At 40.1% G+C, this 20,934-nt stretch overlaps 1 protein-coding gene across 2 annotated transcripts in view; it reads right to left on the bottom strand.

Annotated features, from left to right (window-relative positions):
• nfat5b (nuclear factor of activated T cells 5b) overlaps window positions 1–20,896 on the bottom strand; it is a 44,273-nt gene extending 23,377 nt beyond the window's left edge. For both annotated transcript variants that reach the window (XM_039794423.1, XM_039794425.1), the window contains exon 1: window positions 19,438–20,896. In XM_039794423.1, coding sequence (XP_039650357.1) covers window positions 19,438–19,510 — 73 coding nt within the window. In that variant the 5' untranslated portion in view covers window positions 19,511–20,896. The remainder of the gene's footprint in view (window positions 1–19,437) is intronic.
• Window positions 20,897–20,934: the final 38 nt, after the last annotated feature.

Genomic DNA, 20,934 nt, shown 5'->3' with positions numbered 1-20,934 from the left:
TTGAATACAGACAAATGCTGGTGGAGTCATAACTTGAGTAATAAATAGAGCTCTAAATACAGCATACTGCATTGTTCCCATTTTTTTTACTCCACATAAACTAATACATTACCTCATAACAAAATATGAGCTACAAGTGGAACCCAGGTCACATAACTTTCATTTTGACTGCAGAGCCTGTCACTTATAAATGCCGAATGACGGGCATGATGCTCCGGTGCCGCCGGATATTCTGGCAGATGTCACGCTTTTCGGCCGGATGTCCATTACCTTCCGGTTTCTTTGCATTTTAATTTCAAACTCTGGTGGACTTATGAGGACTACGGTTAACTGCTCCTCAGATCTCTGCAGGGTAAATCCAGACAGCTAGCTAGACTATCTGTCCAATCTGAGTTTTCTGTTGCACAACTAAAAAAAACTTTTGAACGTACACGTTCCACCAAAACAAGTTCCTTTCCGAGGCAATTCTGCGGCGGCACCGTGGCTCTGTCCGGCGCTTAGCACCGCCCAAGACAATTGTGATTGGTTTAAAGTAATGCCAATAAACCAGAGCACGTTTCTCTACCATCCCGGAATGCTGTGTGGACTAGCCAGACCCTCCTCCGCAGCGCTGTGGAGGAAGGGGTGGCAATGTGAGAGTACTCTACAGCATACTGCACAATATCAGCCATTATAACTGGAGGTGTCATCATTGCATTAACCACTTACTGCATTCAGAAAGGATCATCATGACACCACCATTATATTTGATCAATTGTTCTCCTGATGAAGAAACCGATGAAAATTGCCACACTAGAGCAGAGAAGACATGTGAAATCTCAGTTGTACCTGTTGAATAATAGACGTAGCTACAGTAGCATGAAAACCGCATATTTCATCATTTAACAGCAATTTTAGCGAAGATGAGAACCAACACAAGTCTATATTATTATAACATTAAAAACTATTTATTGCAGACTTAAATGAACATAATATCTAAATGACCATAAGCCAATATTTCAACCTTGAGCATCTTTCTAGCCTTAACCATCTTGTGCTGATCTTACTGTCCAAACAGTGAAGGCTGCTTAGGCCGTAGATAATCTTACAATCGTAATTAAAAAAGGTGAATCCACTAGATCACTGTGAACAAAAGAAAGGAAAAGTATACACATCAAACACTGCACACAATATCAATTCATATTCCTTGTAGAATGTCTATATGCAAATTTACATGGGACCTGGTCCAAACTACACCTAAGCCTACAATTTAGGGTAAAGAAACACCAAAGCGAAGAATGGCTGTGTTTTGGCTGTAGTTCAAGTTTGGTGATAATTTATATCAGCTTCCCTTAAAAATATGTGCTCATACTGTAGCAGCTATAGTGAAGAATTTGTGCCTGCAGGTTTAAATTAGGTCAATCCCAAATGAAAAGACAAATGTAAACATTGTCTACTTTGCCTAACGATTCCAGCAATCCCAATAATCTTTGGGTTCTGACATCTTTTTAAAATAAAGTCCCACGTTATATTCCTTCTACACGGTCATTTGAAAAAGCACAGGTCTGCCAGGCTTCAATCAGGCTAAGTCATTTGTGTCACACCAGGCTCAGAGTTTGTGGCACGTAGCTCTTTCAGTCAGCTAATCCTGAAATGACCAGGAACGACCTCCAGGCATCAGTTTACATGACTTGCTTTCAACACCCACCCACCACTATCCTGACTTCACAAAAGAGCCCACTGAAGCTCCTGTGAGGGCCAAACCACCCATACAGGTCAGGTTTGAATACAAAGTGGGTTGTTAGTGGTATTTAATGTCCTCACAGCAGTGCAATGGGATTACTGTGTGTTATTTGTGATTGAATTCAAATGGGAAGATTTAGTCAAACTGGCTGAGAAGACTCTCTCTCTACGTACAACACATCTGCCTTTGGCTCTGTGTTTATCAGTGGACTCAAAGAGATGAAACAGACACTGAGCTTAACATGAAAGCGTGACATCAAAAAGCAGAGGAATTCAAACTATTTACAGAAGAAAACACACACAGACACAAACCCAAAAATGCTTACACATGACTGCCTGTTTTCTTTTGAATCAGAGATCTCAGGAAAACCATGCTGAGGCAACAGGAAGAGCCTTTAGCAACAACGCACGCACACATTCATGGACAGTGTGACATCACCATGCTGCCATGCTAACCGCATTTGGTCTAAGCCTGGAAAGGAATCACAGCGAAATATAATGTATAAGTTGCTTACAGTCTGTAAAATAGTGAGTTTTAATTTTTAATTTAGTTTATTTCCATTTCATGGCAAACATTTGGCCCAACCCACAAGGGATTACAAGACACCACTACTAGCCTGGCTCTGTCCGAAGGTAATAAAATCATCTACCAGCACCTTTAAAACTAACTAATAAACGTGTTATATCTTGTTTGTTTAATCTGTTGCCAGGCAACTAGCTGAGACTCTGGGAATTTACTGCTCCGAGTCAAGAAATAGTCTGCACGTGACCACCCACGTAAAACGGAAAATTGCTGTTTTTACACTTCGGTTTTTGTGCGGATTGAACATTGAAGTGATACGTTAGGTGTTAATTAGTTAGCTGTAGAGGTGCTGGTGTTATGATTTTGTTACCTTTGGACAAAGCCAGGCTAGCTGTTTTCCAATGTTTCCAGTCTTTGTGCTAAGCTAAACTCTGTGGTACCTTTATATGTACTGTACAGACATGAGAGTGATATCAGTCTTCTCATCTAACTCTGCCAGAAAGAAAAATTAACAAAGGGGGAGGGGAAAGTTTGGCTGTGGTCGTATGCTGGGGCAGGTCGTGCAGGCATACATAAACAATTTCGGCAGGGGAGATTGTTGGTACTACTACTTCCAGAACCGTTATACAGCTTGTCTATACACTGTACAGTCAGTACATTACACATTATGGTTGCATGCCAGTTTGTAAGAAAGTGGGAATCATCTTACTGTCCAACATATAACCGTGAAGCTGGCAATGGTAACGTTAGCCACAATAACATAAAGTTAGCTACATACATTACAAAGTGACCTGTAAAGAATACTGTGTTTTGCCAAAGTTACATTGCATGTTTCCATTATGAGGAAGTCAAACTTGTGGTTTATATCTGATGACACATTGACTCAAGTCAATGGTCACTGACTTCAAGAACCCTAACCATAACCCTAACCCTAACCATAACCATAAAACACCATCGAGCCACATTGTGGTCATGTTTTGATTACTTACACCTTTAAAGACTCAAAGACTCCAGTCCACCACCTATGTGCAGTGCATCTAGAATCACAATGAGCAGGATCTAAAAATAGCTTGTGGCATCCAGAGGTCTTGTTTTGGAAACCTTTCTGATGGAAGCTATTGACTCTATTGATAAGAAAGTGGGAATAATCATATAAAATAGCTGGCACTGGGTCAACATTTATCGTAGACTGGGAAGGTCTGTTTCGTCTTGAGTTACTCAGAAATTCACAATAGAACCGTAAAGTGTAAGAATGTAGGACTAGACACCACATATTGTTAACAAAGAAGCCATTAAAAAAAAAAACGGCATTTAAAAAAAAAAAAAAAAAGCAGCAGGCTCTGCATAACCTTAACCTGCTCCTTCAGTATTTCTGTCCTCATTTCCCAAGTTTAAATCTTTAAGACTTGCCATTTTCCAGATTTCTTACAATGTGTCCTCCAGGACTAGACTGAGCCTACGCCTTCAGACATTAATTACTTAAGAGGATTTGGCATAAAGTCTACAGTAAATCTGGAATGTCCACTGATTAGTCAGGAAAAACGACAACAGACTGGGGAAAAGGTGGTCAAGAATCAGCAAATGCCATGACCACAAAACTGAATTAGGTTGTTTTGGCCTTTACTGAAAAATAGGAGGAACTCATTTTGGGGTCCCCACAGGTAGATTTCGGTGAGATTCCTGATACTACGGAATCAAATAAGGGTAATTAACATTTTGAGATGTAGAATTATCTGCAGGGTAAATAAACAGCTAGCTAGACTATCTGTCCAATCAGAGTTTTCTGTGGCACAACTAAAACAACTTTTGAACGTACACATTTTCCACCAAAACCAAGTTTCTTCACAAGGATTTTTTGCAGCGGCACCGTGGCTCTGCCGGGCGCTTAGTGCCGCTATGATTGTGATTGGGTGATCAGGGTCGCACACAGATAGGAAATTTGTGTGTCCGTCGCTCAGACTTTGTAAAACCTTGCTGTTGAAAATATTCCTCCACAAATTTAATTACACATTACAAATTATATCTGTGTGCACAAAACGTTTTTCACACATGCACAAAAATAATTCTGCAGTTGAACATCACAGCTCAAAATATGAATTACCCTTACTGAATTCCATATGTTGCAGTCTATTGTATGATCAAGTAAAAATATAAACCATACAGCTTCTGTTGAAAGGACTTTTATTGCTCAAAACACCACTGCAGCAATCAAAAAGTCGTTTTAAGAGCAGCTAGCCTATAATGTGTGCGGTTTTATTTTTTATGTCTATTTGAGCAGGGAATTTTAGGCCTTTAATTCCACAAGACATGAAAGGGGAGAGAGAAGGGGAATGACATGCAGCAAAGTGCCACAATTTGGAGTCAAACCCGCGGCCGCTGCGTCGAGGAGTAAACCTCTATATATGTGCGACTGCTCTACCAACTGAGCTAACCCGGTCACTATTTGAGCAGGTTTTGGCTTGCTGAGAGTCTTTAATGATGATGATGCCTCAATCAAAAACACTTCCTCTTTGAAAACTCATGCATAAAAGAGTGGCAAGAGGGAGACAGACAAAATATTACAGACACAATATAATGCTGTTACTACTAATGCAAGGAATTTGATTAACAATTCAAATTAACAATAATTACTATTATTTTTATGAAGCATTAACAAAAAACTGACTTCAATGAGGGCAATGAATTAAGGTACATTGTCAGCCAAATGGGAAAAAAGGGACATAAGTGATGACAATAATCTACGTAAATGTATTTAAAGCTATTAAAGAGAGACCCAGTTCACCTTGACTTGTCCTGAGGCAACAGATTCCACTGTGTGTGTGCAGGACAACTTTACAAGGTTAAAAAGGACCATAATGTAGGTGGGAGGTAAGCAGACCTCTAGTAGCCATTGAATGTTTATACACCAAAATCAATTTGATTGCTCCTTTTATTCAGTTTTCAGTGTGCAATAGTGCTCTAGTTTCAGGGTTGAGTTCTTTTAACTTTTCAATGAGTGTCAATCAATGTATTACCAACAGGAGCACAAGTGGCTAACTGTTTGAGGCATCCTCAAACCTTTCTTACACTTTCTGTACTTTTAAGGTTCAGTATTAATAAAATAAATCCCATACAGGAGGAGCATAATTGTTTTTTTGCTATCTTTCAAATAATTTTGATAATTTATGCTTTGGTTTGTAGAAAACAATGCGCCACCTGTTGCTGATTGGCTAGAATAATGTTGTTTGATTGTTGTTTTTGTGCACACCTTTCTCTTTGTTATTGCATTTAGACAGCCAACACATGAATTAATGAGTTCTACAAGACTTATTTAACCTCTGTCCAGATAAAATGTCCCATATTGTAAAAAGTTAGATTTCTGTCTTTTTTTATTATAAAGCAAGTCAAGGTGCTATAAATACTGTTAAAGTGTCAGAAACTGTGTCAAAAACCATGTCAGAAACTGCCTTTATTTGTTTGTTGAACATTAAAGAATGTAAGCTAAAACTAAATGTTCTAGTAGAACCCCAAAATACAAGTAATGACCTTTAAAGTTTTGGGTGTGCATGCACAGTTGGCTAGCGCCCCCTGCAATGACACCTTCCTTTTTCTAAACAATACAGTACCATAATGGTTATCACCTGACAAGTTAACAAAGAAAGGATATGTGCTACTTTAACTGAGAGAATTGCTACAATTATCTGTCACCCTTCCTCTTGGCCTCGGCCCTACCAGGCATCTCTCTCACTCTCCAAACCCTTTAGTGTCACTTCAATAAAGACAGCGAGAAAGAATACCAACAATGACAGGATGCAGGGGGAAATTGGCCAGTCTGTTCCAGCCCTGCCAGTCTGCCAAGGAAGCAGCAGATGACTCACAAATGAAAACACAGGATATTGACATACCACAACCGTGAGACTGTAGAATTGATTGTTTGACTACTTAATGTATTAAAGTATTCAGCATTCTTGAAGTTCATGAAATACCTCCCTGTATGAGCCTCTATGAGGAGACCTTCTGATGTGACAGGTTATAAAAGTCAACAAAGACAATCTCATTCCCTACAGAAAACCAATACTGCTCGTAAATGTGGAACAGGTCTTTGAAACCATAAAGTGACGGTGGCTGTGTCTCAAAACATCCATGGCAGGGAAGAAAAGGCTAAAGGCGTTTTTCATTCCTCTTATGACAAAAATGAATTGACATCGAACCTGCAATGCGGATATCTTTACAGGTCCAAAATGTTGGACCTGAAACTGACATGTGGAAAACTTTCTCAACGGGCATTAAAATTCATAAAAAAAAAAAAAATGAGACACGGTCAGCAGCTGTGGTTAAAAAAACAAAACAAAAAAAAGAGTAGAAATGAATTCCATTAGAGCACTATCTGCTGGCTTATTGATTAGATGATTGACAGAACATTAATTGGGTACTATTTTGATAATTGATTAATGGTTTAAATAATTTTTAAAGCAAAAAATGACAAACATTTGATGGCTCCAGTTCTAATGTTTGAATATTTTGCTTTTCTTTGTCTTGGATTATAGTAAATTGTATAATTGTATTATGCTTAGGTTTTTGGACTGTTGCAGTCCCCAAAACTAAACACAACACATACAAGGGGTTTTCTGATCTGACGTACCCTATCGGCAGGACAAAATCTTTTGCCTGTGCCTTCTCACATTGCCAGACCTATCTCCACAGCGCTGTGGAGTAAGTGCGGGCACTACTGCCTGTCGGAGTGTCAAAGACATGAGCAACGCAACACAGTACATAAAATAAGCACGGCAGAAACGTCAATCGGTCGGACCTCCATGTTTAACTATACATCTTTAACCGTTACAGTTATGGCTGAAAATGACAACAAATAAACATGTTTGCCGTATCTCTGCAATTCAAATCCACTGCCAGTTATCTACCTAGGAGTGACTGTTGTGTTGGCATGACGTCACAGTGATTAGGCCTATATAGACTTGAGATGTCACCCGACTTCCTTTTTTGCTCCTGTCGGCTAGAGGGCTTTGTCACTTGAATGTAAACATATGTTGCTTTGGGAAACTTGCTGAATCGACTAATGCTCTTGTTCTTCTTGGGAGTACAATCTCTGTGACATTTAATAATGTCACCTGGGATTCTAGAAAATTGACATTAGTAGATTACTTGATAATAAAGACAATCTATTGTTGCAACCCTACATGTTTTTGCATGCACTTCACAGTTCACACTCTTTACTTAAGCGTCAAAAAACTAATTACCTCGGCCAAGGAGGTTATGTTTGCGGATCTGTAATTGCAACATAGTAGGATGATACATGAGCTAATGAAGATAAAACAGGTGTTACAGGTCAACTAGTTTAAATTTAAAGCTTATTATAAAACATTACAATCAAATAATACCCAACCACAACATTCAGCCTACAAAACGAGTTGAATCAACAGCTCCTTGGCACAGTCAACAAAAACTGAATCTGATAAGCTTCACAAAGGGAGTGCTTACTGAGAGGCTGGTATATTGAATTACATGAAGCTGATGTTCTGGTTTCTACAGATATAACATTATTTGTCATTGCCACTGCTTCCTATATGCATGTAGGCAAATGTGCTTATGATTTATTATAGAAAAAAAACATATTTTTCAATAAAGAATTATAATAAATGACAGTTCAATAGGTCACACTTTAGGTGCCACCTTTCCTTTCTTTTGAGCCAGGCCATAGCCCGGCAGTGTGTACCACGGTGTGTACAGCCTATTTATGAGCTCTATAACGGCTGCTTCTCATCTGCCAATGGAAAGACTCCTGCCAGCCAAGACTCACTTAATATTTAATGGCTTAGTTCCGAATCATCTTGCTCTGGAGAGAAACACAAGGAGTTAATGTTAGATCTCACGAGTGCTTTGGGTTTTTCACAGAAGAGTGTGACAAATCCTCCACACGGTGATTGGAAGCAAAAGCATCAGGCATCATGGCCTGCTGCACTTCTCCTTTCAGCGAGGAAGACACTGTGTCAACACTAAACCAGCTAAATCTGAAAAAAATGCATCTTTTCAATTCTATTTTGGCCTGAGAAGACATCATCATCATCATCTACAGATTAATTACATAAATTACATGCTGAACTACACAACAGTTCAATCACGGAAACACTTCCATGCGTGATGAGACACAGAAACTGTACTGCCTGGAAGATAAACTGCATCTTGTTCCACTTTGAGGTTTTTCCAAGTGAAACCTTTTAACAGCTGATGCGTTTGTGGCTGGCTGTTTCAGGGAAAGCAAAGATCTGCTTCCATTTCATGAGCACAATTATCCTGCTGCTAAACTAAATAGGCCAAGGAGACAAAAGTGTGTGCTGCACTTCTCATGAAAAGAATGTGTCTGGCAGAGCAGAAAAACTAGGCAACATACTGTTAGTATTTTAGAGGTTTTATGGGTTTGTTGATAACTTCATTGCATATCAGAAATCTATCAAAGTGTGCTATATAGTACATACTGTACAAAACGTTCACATGGCACGTTATACTAGTACAGTGCCCCTTCAAAATGTGTTCGTTTGGAACGGGCCGATTGCTTGGCCTGTGGTACTGCTGCTTGTAGCTTTCTCCAGAATCATTGTACCCCAAAATGACTTACAGAAAGACCCCAAAGCACTTAATATGCAACCTGTAACTGTATAGCCTACAAAAGGTGGAAGGCAATCAAAATAAAGAGTTTTTGTTTAACTATATTTTAATGTTGTCTTTTTCATCAACGATATTGCATGTTGATATCTCCACAGTCAGCGACGGTGCTGTACTCGTCTCGTCATATATCGCTAACGAATTTAACACTTCAGAAGAGGTGTTCATTTCCAAACAGGCTTAGTGGTTTGATGGTTTACATTGAAGTATGGATTTGGTAGTTAGCAGCACACTTCAACAACCGGACCCAGGGTGAGTCTGAGTGAGAAGGAGGAAGGCTGCTCTCTTTGCCTGGTCAGCTCTGAGATTAAAAGTTATCTTCTGCTGCTGTGTGCTTAGAAGTGGTGAATTTACAGCTCACAGCAGCTTAATACTAGCCTAGAAATCTAGACGCACCCTAGCGGCAGCAAAATTATTTTGCAGACAGGGGGGTCTAGGCACTCTCCGTTGACTTGTGAGCTTGAAAAACCAAACTCTGGTCAGGCCAATCACATCGTGTATAGAGTCGGTGGGCGGGCTTATGGCTGTTGCTGCTGGGAACAGCGGTCTTCTGGAAGACTTGGAGTTAAGCTTTTCTTTGAGAAAAGAACAAAGAACGGCACAGAAATCATTCTTAAAAAAGGAAGATGCGTTTGGAATTTTGCCGACCGGATGGATACGGCAAAAGTTTAATCTATCAACTAGCTCCGCTACCTTCTTCGTTGCTCTGCCTGGTTGTAGTGCTATCCTATTGCGTGCAGAGGGAATTTGAAAGACAACCGTTTATCCCGCCCCTCGCATTGAGCCCTGTCAATGGTGAGTTCCCAGACCCAACATCTTGATGTGGGTCTGGCGTGTCAGGCTAGCTTAATATTATACAGTGTCTGGCTTTTGTTTGATAGCCTATCTAGTGTCTGCAAAAATGCCTATATATAAAGTTTCCTCTTAGCGAAATGCTCTGCGTGAACTTAAGCTGGACCTTTATTGTGAAGGGTAGACACGGAAGAGCACACACACACACACACACACACACACACACACACACACACACACACACACACACACACACACACACACACACACACACACACACACACACACACACACACACACACACACAATATGGTCCAAAGATGTTAAGTCTCTTCTGGTAAAGCATAAAACATTCGCATATGTTGATACACAATGTAGTATTAATACCACCAAAATATTAGTATGAGTATCACTAAAGTAAATCAATAATATCAAGTGACAGCAATTTTGAAATAAAATACTAAAATGAGTGTTTTTTCACGATATTTTACCTTTTCACACAGATCACAAAATTGCTGACATGAGCTTTTGTGTGCAAAGCATAATATTTATAAACTGTAAAAAACAGTAGAACAACAAATGAGAGTCTAAGGATCTAATCTAGGTATGTCATACAATTAACACATTGTAGCAGAAACCTCCCTTGAAATGCAACTAATTGTTTAAAGCAACACCAAATATTCTTTGTACCATAAAATAATGTTTCCAAAATTGTTTCAGTGGTTCATCAACTCGTAACAGGGTGAACGGCACGAACTGCATTCGCTTTGCAGCCCTCTATCGGCTAAAACCGCACTATGCAAGTTTGCCAGATCAGGTAGCGGATCTGTAGTTCGAATGAGAACGGTAATGGACAATTCCGCTTCCAACCTGTAGGGGGACCGAAGAGGAAAAGTGCTTTGATGTTGCTTTAAGACTGCAACACTAAAAAGAAAAACAATCACATCAAAATAACACTTCAGTATACAGGTGCTACAGCTTCAACAGCATCATGTTGTCATGGTGTTGGGGCTTTGCTTTTGTCTGTTTCCTGTTTTATTTTGTAATGTCAAGCGTGTTTACCACCACACCTGTGTTCATGCATTATCACCTCATTCCCCCCACCTGAGGTTCTCCGCCCATCTCTCCAGCTGCACTTCATCCCCTAGTCAGATTAATTTGTATTTAAAGTGATGGTTCGGAGTAATTTCACTCTAGGGTCCTTTGCACCATGACCTCGAGCCAAACACCCCCCCAGAAGCTTTTTTCACCTGGGTCTAACATTGGGAGAGTTAGCGTAGAGTAGTGTTATCAGCTGAATAGCTTAGCGCAGGGGCTAATGGACCCACGTTTGTATCTCGTAAATGACCCCACTAATAATGCCCGAAATTATACCAAACTTCTACACTAGTACAAATAGGTTATGCTTTCATAAAACGATGGATTGGAAAGTTTGTAAGTACACCAGAAGTGTATGTAAATAACACTTGCCTGCTGGCTTCTGCTCTCTGCTGTTGTTGTTGTTGCTGCTGCTGCTGCTGGCAGTTAGACGAGTGCTTAGGGCCGTCTACAAATTACAACACCGAAAAGAGATACAACAAAAATATTTATTAATTTAATGATTAAATAAGGTAATGTCTCCAAACTTACCTCAATTATAATTTGTCTCCTGCTAGTTATACTACAGCACTTACTTTAAAAAAAAAAAAGTTAAATCAATAAATATTTTTGTTGCATCTCTTTTCGGTGTTTTTTATAGACGGCCCTAAGCACTCTTACTGCCCGTTAGGTAGCAGCAGCAGCAGCAGCAGAGACGAGAAGCCAACAGGCAAGTGTTATTTACATACACTTCTGGTGTACTTACAAACTTTCCAATCCATCGTTTTATGAGTAAATAAACTATTTGTACTAGTGTAGAAGTTTGGTATCATTTCGGGCATTATTAGTGGGGTCATTTACGAGATACATCACTGGATCCATTAGCCCCTGCACTAAGCTATTCAGCTGATAACGCTACTCTACGCTAACTCTCCCAATGTTAGACCCAGGTGAAAAAAGCTTCTGGGGGGGGTGTTTGGCTCGAGGTCATGGTGCAAAGGACCCTAGGGTGAAATTACTCCGAACCATCACTTTAAGTCATGGTTTTTAGTTCAGTCTTTGTTTGATCCTTTGTTTTGTTATTTTGAGACCAGTTTTGCATTGCCTAAACTAAACCTGTGATAAGGAGTTGTCTTCAAGTTCCTGTTTTCTGCACTCTCCTGCCTTTGGGTTTACCTGCTTCACTTAACCGTGAAACATATATCGATTTGCTGTGGCCAAAACAAAGTCACAAGTGTGCGGTAATTACCAGAGGAGGTGATATTTTGACCTTGGGCTGATTAGTCGTTTTACTGTCTGGTTAGTGTATGATTAATCAAAGCGATTTAAAAAGAAGTTAAGGAGGTGTGTCATTTGCATTACTAAATTTGTTTTTGTAAAGACACACACACACACACACACACACACACACACACACACACACACACACACACACACACACACACACACACACACACACACACACACACACACACACACACACACACACACACACCACACACCTTACCCCTAACACTGAATATACAAGAAATGTATATCCAGTATAATTCAGGATTTACATTTGACTCATAAGTTTAAGTAAATTACAATATTCCTCTTATTTTAACAGATATGCTGTCACTTGTTCATTAACAACTTATTGCAGGAGTCAACTAATTTACTGTTGCGTATTTTAAGTACATATTGAAAGGAGACGTGCAGGGGTAGTAAGGAAGACCAGATAATCTAAAAAGGCTAGATGCTGTTCTGTAAAGTACAACGTTTTTTTACTGCTTGAGTTTGTACGTATCCACAATCAAACAATTATCTAGCTCTTCTTTAGATTAGTCAAAAGTCAGCTGTATGTAGCTTTGTTAAAATGTCGATAACATTACCATTCTGTACTGGAAACTCCACCTCAATATTTGATAAGGCTGGGTGATATGGCCAAGATTTTCATCTCGATGTAAGTCATTTCTTATTTTGATTACGATATATCATGATAGCATGTTTTCTAAAATAAATAGGCTATATGAAATAACCACATGGTAAAGCCTATTTTGTATACTCCTTAAATACTTGACAAATGAAAATACAGAACTTTTTTTTTAATTTTATTAAGAACTTAAGTGCAATATAAACAAAACGTGAAAGAAACACAACGTAAAGCGTCGTCCAAATGACGTAAATATGGCTGTAACGCAGAAAAATATGCACGATAGACACTGTTATATTGTTTTGACAATATTGTCACATCGCCCAGCCTACTTGATGATGAAAAATACTACAGTAGCAGGGAGTTTGAGGGTCCACTACCTAACACTGGAAGTATTACTTCAGTCAAAATGCAGGTAAAGCTCCTGAGATCCTAAAAAAGTTAACAGAAAGGTTATTGGGCCATAATACACATGCGTCTGTTTCTCGGCCTGGGCTTAGCACCTTAGCACCAGTTTGAACAATACAGAGTACCACACTACAACGAGGCATTTTAGCCAGAGGATCCTGATGACGAACTTGACACAACCCAAGTGCAGCATTAGACGACAGAGGAGCCTGAGGGCCAGAAGCAAAGGCCCAAGGTGAATATCAAGGACCCTTTAAGAAGTGTGTACTATTACCAGTATCTACTGTAGATTCACACATCTGTCTCATCCTCAGTTGGCTGTTGCATTATGCAAATTAACGTCAATATCAAGCCCGATCATGTGGTTGCTTCTTTTGTGACACCTGCCAAATAACCGAGCAATGCTATACCAACTCAACGGTCTGAAGTTTGCAGAATAGGTTGGGGTTGATGAACACGCGAAGACACTGTAATGAGTTATGAGTTAAATGTTCAAAGCAGTAAGAGAAAATACATCTTCATATTTTAAGTTTTAAATACAGATTTGATTTCAGAGTCCATCCGTTGGTGTTTATGACAGGACACTAACCAAATGCAAAATCACATTTATGAACTCTGAATACACTTTTCCTTATTTTTCAGATGTTTTCCCTCTATGGTATTTTTTCTTTCATCATCAGATATCAACAAGCTTTTAAGGCAATCAAGTATTTTTAAGCGCATGACGCTAAGTTTGCTTTACACAGCAGAGTCAATATTAATAGAGTGCTATTTAAGCCCAGGTTTACACACAGAGCAGCCAGAGGGTTAATGATTAACCAGGCCTAGGTGGGTGTCAATATGGAGAAGAAAAAAAAAACTATGTTGAGATCTGTGGTCTCACAATTGTTAACCGGGCTTGATAGAACTTATGGGAAAGCCATTACATTCTTCACCTTTGATGTGAAGCTGGTGGAAAGACATTTTATGACGTCCATTAACGCGCTTTCCTTTACCAACCACAAAAGCGTAGTATGACTAGCATTCCTATTCTGAGTGCCATTGTTAGTTTTTCCTTGGTATTCCCTGAACTACTCACATTGGTATTCCTCATCGTGTTTTAGCTGTCCACTAAAGCTTTCTGAAAAAGAAAACTAAATACTACAAAAAGCTGATACAATCTACTCTATATTATGTCCATAATAGAGAATCATTCCTTTTATCCAGGTGTGGGCTATGACTTGTCAATACTGAGGATTTGAGGAGGTAAAAGGATGAAAGGGATATTCTTTTTAACCGAAAAGGGCAATCCAACAGACAAACAGGGGGAGAGATGGCCTTGTCGGCAAGATGCAAAACTAACTTCATCTCTCACACAAAGTCGAGTGAACTGTGCTGAAACAAATACACAATAGTGTGATTAGTAAGCAAAGAAGGTAGGCTAAAGAAAAAGTTAACTATTGGTCTACATCTCAAAGGGATTTCAGCTGACCGATGTGGTGCACAAGAGATGAATAAAGTCAACAGTGTAACAGGCTTTCTAATGAGTCACAAGTAAAACTGAATGCATCAATAAATAATAAAGTTAAATACCGGTACTAAAACTGACCTTAAAATAGCTTTATTTTATTTTGTGGCCAATGAATCTAGTTCTAATAGAAGGTTTTGAGAGGACAGACCCTTAAAAAAGAAATTGTGTATCTGAGAACTTGTGTGTTCATTCTTAATTAAGTAATTTAAAGAGCAAAAAAATACCAGGGGCTAAGCTTTTTCCATAAGCAGTGCATTGTTGGAAGACGTTGTGTTGCGATGTGGCAACGCACTGGAGCTATCTATCTAATATATAAATCGGGATATCTCTGTGCATGTGTCCCCACACATGTGCAGTACAGCACCCACAGATGCGCAGTATAGCAGCGGGGGCAGGGAGTTGCTGCATCACTAGAACTAGAAGGTTCATTGATTGTGATTCACCGGGTACCGGTGTTATATGCCAAAAGGGGTCATCCGCCAAAAACTGATTGTTGTCTACCCTACATGCAAATACAAATCGTACACAGACACATGTAAGATGAACGCCACGGCTCTTGGGCTCTCTAGAACACTGTTGTGCTGCACGCCGTTTAAGGCTGAGCCTGGCTCCCTCCTTCTCTCGTCCGGGGCACATCCCTACCTGGATGTGTGACGGCTAGACGAAAAAAAGGGGGCACGTCAAATCCGTAGGTGAGCCGCAGCCGAGCCGGGGTTAGCGGAGTCTGCTAACTTAAAAGGTGCAATATGTAATACTGACAGCTAGTGTTTAAAATAGTTACTGCAGTACAAATTCAAAATACTGGAGAGAGTCGTCTCCCCCGCCCCCTCCTCCTCAGACTCGAAGTTCACGGAGGTTGCCAGGCTGAGACTGCAGCATCCACTGCCGCACAGCTTCAGGACCATCTAAAACAAAACAACCTGTTTGAGACGCTGGCTACCCATCTCTTCTTATCCTCCTGGACTTGATTGCAGCATTCGACACTGTGGACCATAACATCCTCCTCCACCGCCTAATTTCCACCATCGGTGTTTCTGACTCTGTCCATGAGTGGTTCTCATCCTACCTCACCGGGAGAACTGAGCATGTCGCCTTGGGAGACGCTAAATCCCTGACACACAACGTCACATGTGGTGTCCCTCAAGGATCAGTGCTCGGCCCCACCCTGTTTATTCTTTACATGCTCCCCCTTGGCCATGTCATCAGCCGGCATGGAATTTCATTCCACTGCTATGCTGATGATACTCAACTCTACCTCAAACAAACCCAACCCCCTCTGGACTCTCATCTGACCTTTGAGGCTCACATCAAACATCTCTGCAAGACCTCCTTCTTTCACCTCAGGAACATCGCCAAACTCCGTCCCACACTCACTCCTGCAGACGCGGAAAAGCTTGTCCACGCTTTTGTCTCCTCCAGGCTGGACTACTGCAATGCGCTCCTCACCGGGATCCCTAAGAAAAGCCTTCAGAAGTTGCAGTATATCCAAAACAGCGCTGCTAGGATCCTGTTGAGGGTGCGCAAATATGACCACATCACCCCCATCCTCAAATCACTCCACTGGCTTCCTGTCTCACTCAGGGTTGAGTACAAGGTCTCCCTCCTTACCCACCAGTGCATTCATGGTGAAGCCCCCCCCTACCTCAAGGAACTCCTCACCCCACAGACCTCAACACGCACTCCGACCTGCGTCCCTCAGCATATTTTTTGAAACCTCCAAGGACAAAGCTCTGTACAATGGGAGATCGGGCTTTCTGCTCAGCTGCTCCCAGTCTGTGGAATGCTCTCCCTGACCACCTGAGGAGCCCACAGACTGTGGATGCTTTTAAACGTGGCCTTAAAACCCACCTTTTTAGGAGAGCTTTTGAGTGAACTTGTGCCCTTTTCCTTTGATTTACTTCTTTTTTTTTTTTTTTCATGCTCTCCATGTGTTTTTATAATTTTTAGCACTATCATGTAGCACTTTGAGATTTGCGTAAATATAAAGTGCATTACAAATTAAATGTATTATTATTAATGTTGCTAGACGCTTGTCTCACATAGTCAGACATTACTCCACAGCAGAGCGGAGCAGCTAACGTTAGATGCTGGCTATACTGACAGTCATAAAAGCAACATCTCCAATATTTACCCGGGATTTGTTACATATCTGGTCACGCAACTGTAAGAAACATGCTTTTTTTTTTTAAATCGGTAGAATCTATCTCCGTTGATCCTGTTCGTTTGTTTGCTGCTTTCATGGCTGTACTAACATTACAGCTGTAGCGTGCTGGGTTAATGTTTTTACAGGTATATCTGGCAACCCGGCCTGGCTTTCAAACAGAGCAGTTGATAACAACACACAGGCCAAAACACAAACAGAAATTCCGTCATGGAATGAAAATTTCAAAAGGAGAAAATACTGACATTAACATTGTTGTCAGTAAAAGATAGTGTTTCAACTTAGCATGTTTCCTTAATATCTGATGACGCATTGGGGTCATTTTTGGATTTATTACAGTAAATATATTAGATATTGGACCTTTAAACGTTACTTTCTCACAACACGGCCAAAGTTCACTACCACTGCCAGTGCCACCATGTAATATTCTGGTCTTTAACTCTCACGGAGACTCCGGAATATCAGTCACCCAAAGGGCGATAGTTTATTTAACATTCTTCTGGCGAACATACAAGTGGGCTCACCCACATGGCTACTCTGATACCTATAGGTGCAACCTCTAAAACGGTCCGTGCTGCAGCAGGTACCACAAACAATTCCTATTGTTAAACGACTGATTGAACCACGCTTATAGTTAGATAAAGTTGGGGGGGAAATACTGTGAACCAAGCAATCGGCCCTTTCTGAACAGGCACAAGCTCCAAACGGGCACTGTGCTAGTTTCCTAAATTACAAAGCAGCTGGCGGTACAGTTGTTACACAAAACACCTCAGAAGTCCTGATCTCATTGTAAAGTAGAGCCTCAACAAGACATTAGTTTATTGGAGATATATCAGCACATATATCCAGCCAATGAATAACATGAAATTGCAGCAGCACATCTCATCCATGAGTACGCTTTTTTCTGCACGGTAATACAGTTGGTGGGTGTAGTTGGGTAGAAAGAAAATATTTCCTACATAAAAATGTTTACAACAAGGTCTTTGGATTATCTTGAGTAACCTACTACCAATATAGATTTATAAATAGCACTACAGGTAAGAGGAAGAATATGTTTTTTGGGTGAAGTGTCCCCTGAAGTTAATTTCTCAACTGTAATATATCCTGCTTAGTACATACAGTAGCTTGGTCACAAATATTTAATAACTAGCCTATATTTATTTGTTTATATTTATTTTGAATTTAAGAAAACAAAAAGGATCTCAGCTGATAGCTTCAAAACTCCAGTTGCTTAGCCTAGAAATCTAGACGCACCCTAGCGGCAGCAAATGTAATTTGCCGCCAGGGGGGTCTAGAAAGTCTCCGTGGGCTTGCGAGCATAGACTACTGTAAAGAACAGTCTATGCTCGCGAGTTGTAAGTGTTCTGGTAGCTGTGCAAAGAGAAATCTCAATCATTCCGAATCTTGCAGAGACGGAGAGCAGGTATATGTAAGGAGATAACATAGGCACAGGCTAATTATTGCTAACTAAAATGCTAGTTAACATTAGTAATTAAACTTAAACAGCTCATGTAAGTCGAAACTGCCTGCGAGCTTCTCCTGTACTATACGGTAATTTCTCTACTATGCGACAGTAAGTCAGTTGGTTATGACACAATCGTTAGCATATTTTTACAAAAACGTCTGCTACGGAGCCATAACGTGAGATACAAGGTAATGGAGCCTTTTATAAATTGTCGTGTTTCTTTAGAAATAAACAATGGACAAATAGAGTCTTTAAACGCTTCAGATGTAAAGTTATTCGCTGTCAAAGTGACGTCAAAATGAATGGCAGTCAATGGGATGCTAACGGGAGGTGATCGTTTTGTAGCATCAAAATGGCGCCATAGGAGGTTCGAGTTCTGAAGCGAAGCTTACCCCCTTGAAGTTTAATCTATCAACTAGCTCCGCTACCTTCTTCGTTACTCTGCCTGGTTGTAGCGTATCCTATTGCGTGCAGAAGGAATTTGATTAGCATTTTCACACAAGTGTCTGAGTGGAAATTATTCAAAACTATTTTACATCAATAATCTTTTCTGTGAATAAGCGTGCTGCAATACAGGAATTATACACCTGCTCTCATGAGTTTAGTCTAGTTCAGTTATTCTATCTGAGGGTTGCCCCGAGGCTCTCATACTGATGATGGAACTGTTCATGTTTATGGGCCAGCTAGGGGCAGTGTAGTGCATGTGTGGTGCCTCAGGGGGGCAGTGGGACTAGTGGCCTATTCAAACCATAGACTTGTAGACTGTTTGATTCAAACAACAACACACAGAAAATAGAAAGCACTGCTTTCTAGCTGGCAGGGGAAACGTAAACTGGTCTGACCGGTGTGCATGCAGCTGCTGAGGGCTTCAGTTAAAATGGTAGAAAGAACACTGCTTCACCTTGCCCCAAGATACAAAACCAAGAGTAAAGTTTTTTTTTGTTTTTTTTTTAAACCAAGAGTAAAGCTGAAGGACGCCATGGACATCTTTGTAACGTTACAGAGATTCAAAACCTTACTTTTATTAGCAGGCATGTGGCAGGAGGCAGTTTATAGATGAATGACACTGAGGGGGTTGAACGCCACATGAACAGTTACCACCAGGTAACGTTAGGTGGAGAAGTTACACACACATTCGCAAACTACAGCTAGAGTAGACACTTTAAGATAGCGACAAAACAGAAATGAATACAAGAGCTGTTGTTACCTTTTGAGTACAAGGATCTGGGAGAATTCAGGTCGAGGTCCCCGCTGAAAAGGGAGATAAAGTCAGAGGGCATCGCAATCCCTCAGACTGAGGAAACCAGACACCCTCAAGTGAGATAACGTCACTCAACGAGATTATTTTCTCTCTGACTGTCACAAAAAACTTCAATATTGTGTTGAGACAACTGTAGAGACTAAGTTGACCCTGTCGTTATAGCTGGTTAACCGTCTCCGCTGTCACTTGGCTGGTGAGTCCCCCTCGGTCCGCCTACGACGCATGTTGTTATGAGCAGACTACCCGAGCTGCTCACACCGAGAGCAACGCCCACACTAATGACGCAATACGTAAAAACCACGTCGGGATTCATTTATTTACGAATAACGAGATAATTATATGAGTTCTCTTAACAATCATCAGCATTTCTTTTCTTTTGTATTCTCATTTATTTATTTTGAATAAACTATAGTTACATTTATTTGTACAAGAATACACCAGAATGTGTCTGGCTGTCCGCTGAAAGATGCTTATACAGTAGGCTATAGTTGTGGATTACGTTCAGTAATGGATAAAAAATATGTATGACTATGCGATGTGTGCAGATTGTACATTTGAATATTATTTACATGGGAATGTCCTATATCTATAATGTATTTATTTATCTCTAAATTATTGTCTCATTCTTCTGTATTATTACTCTACCTGTGCAAAATCCTACGTCCAGTTAATTCAGTTTGAATCCATGCAAACTTTGTCTAGCACTTTGCTGTACAGTACACACAAGTAGTAATCCTTGCATCAATAGTGCCCCCGTTTTTACTGTGCATCTGTCTTTTATTTTTATTTTCAAGCACCGGTGTATTCAAGTGTCCTGGAACCTCCTCCCTATTTGCCTTGTCTCAGCCGACCCATCCATACTAGCATACTGACATTTGTTGCCATCTGACCTTTACATTTAGTTATCAATATCTCTTTGTGTTAACGGTCATGTACTTATACATTAAATGTACACACAACACCTGCACCCTGCAATTTAGATGAACATACGTTCAATCAAAATCACAGAACACAAAACAAACGAGATCAACAACAATGGTTGGCAGACACCAAACGTTTAGCACTAGAAACAGACTACACTGGCAATGATTGGAAGATAGTGATAATTTGACATACTTCATAATAGTAAATCAGACCCTTGATTAAATTTAAACATCTAGCCATTCATCTACTCAGTTTCATTGCACATTAAAGCGAAAGGTGAATTACAGGAGCAACACACTGAAATGGTAAAAAGGCATTTGAAGGCACCTGGCAATAGATATCAAGTGTATACTAATGTTTATGGTTCACAGATGTCCAGATCATATTACACATTACTATCTATTTTAACTATATACATACAGTAAAATTATATCTTGTTGTATCGGATAACATCCAGAGGTAGTTGCAACATATGCCTGAACTGTAGTTTTATCTCTTTTATTGTATGCAGCCACCTTG

The sequence above is a fragment of the Perca fluviatilis genome, chromosome 3 (genome assembly GCF_010015445.1).
Source record: "Perca fluviatilis chromosome 3, GENO_Pfluv_1.0, whole genome shotgun sequence".
Classification (NCBI taxonomy): Eukaryota; Metazoa; Chordata; class Actinopteri; order Perciformes; family Percidae; genus Perca; species Perca fluviatilis.
The sequence above is the reverse complement of the archived record's forward strand: the minus strand, read 5'-3'. Positions and strand labels throughout refer to the sequence as shown.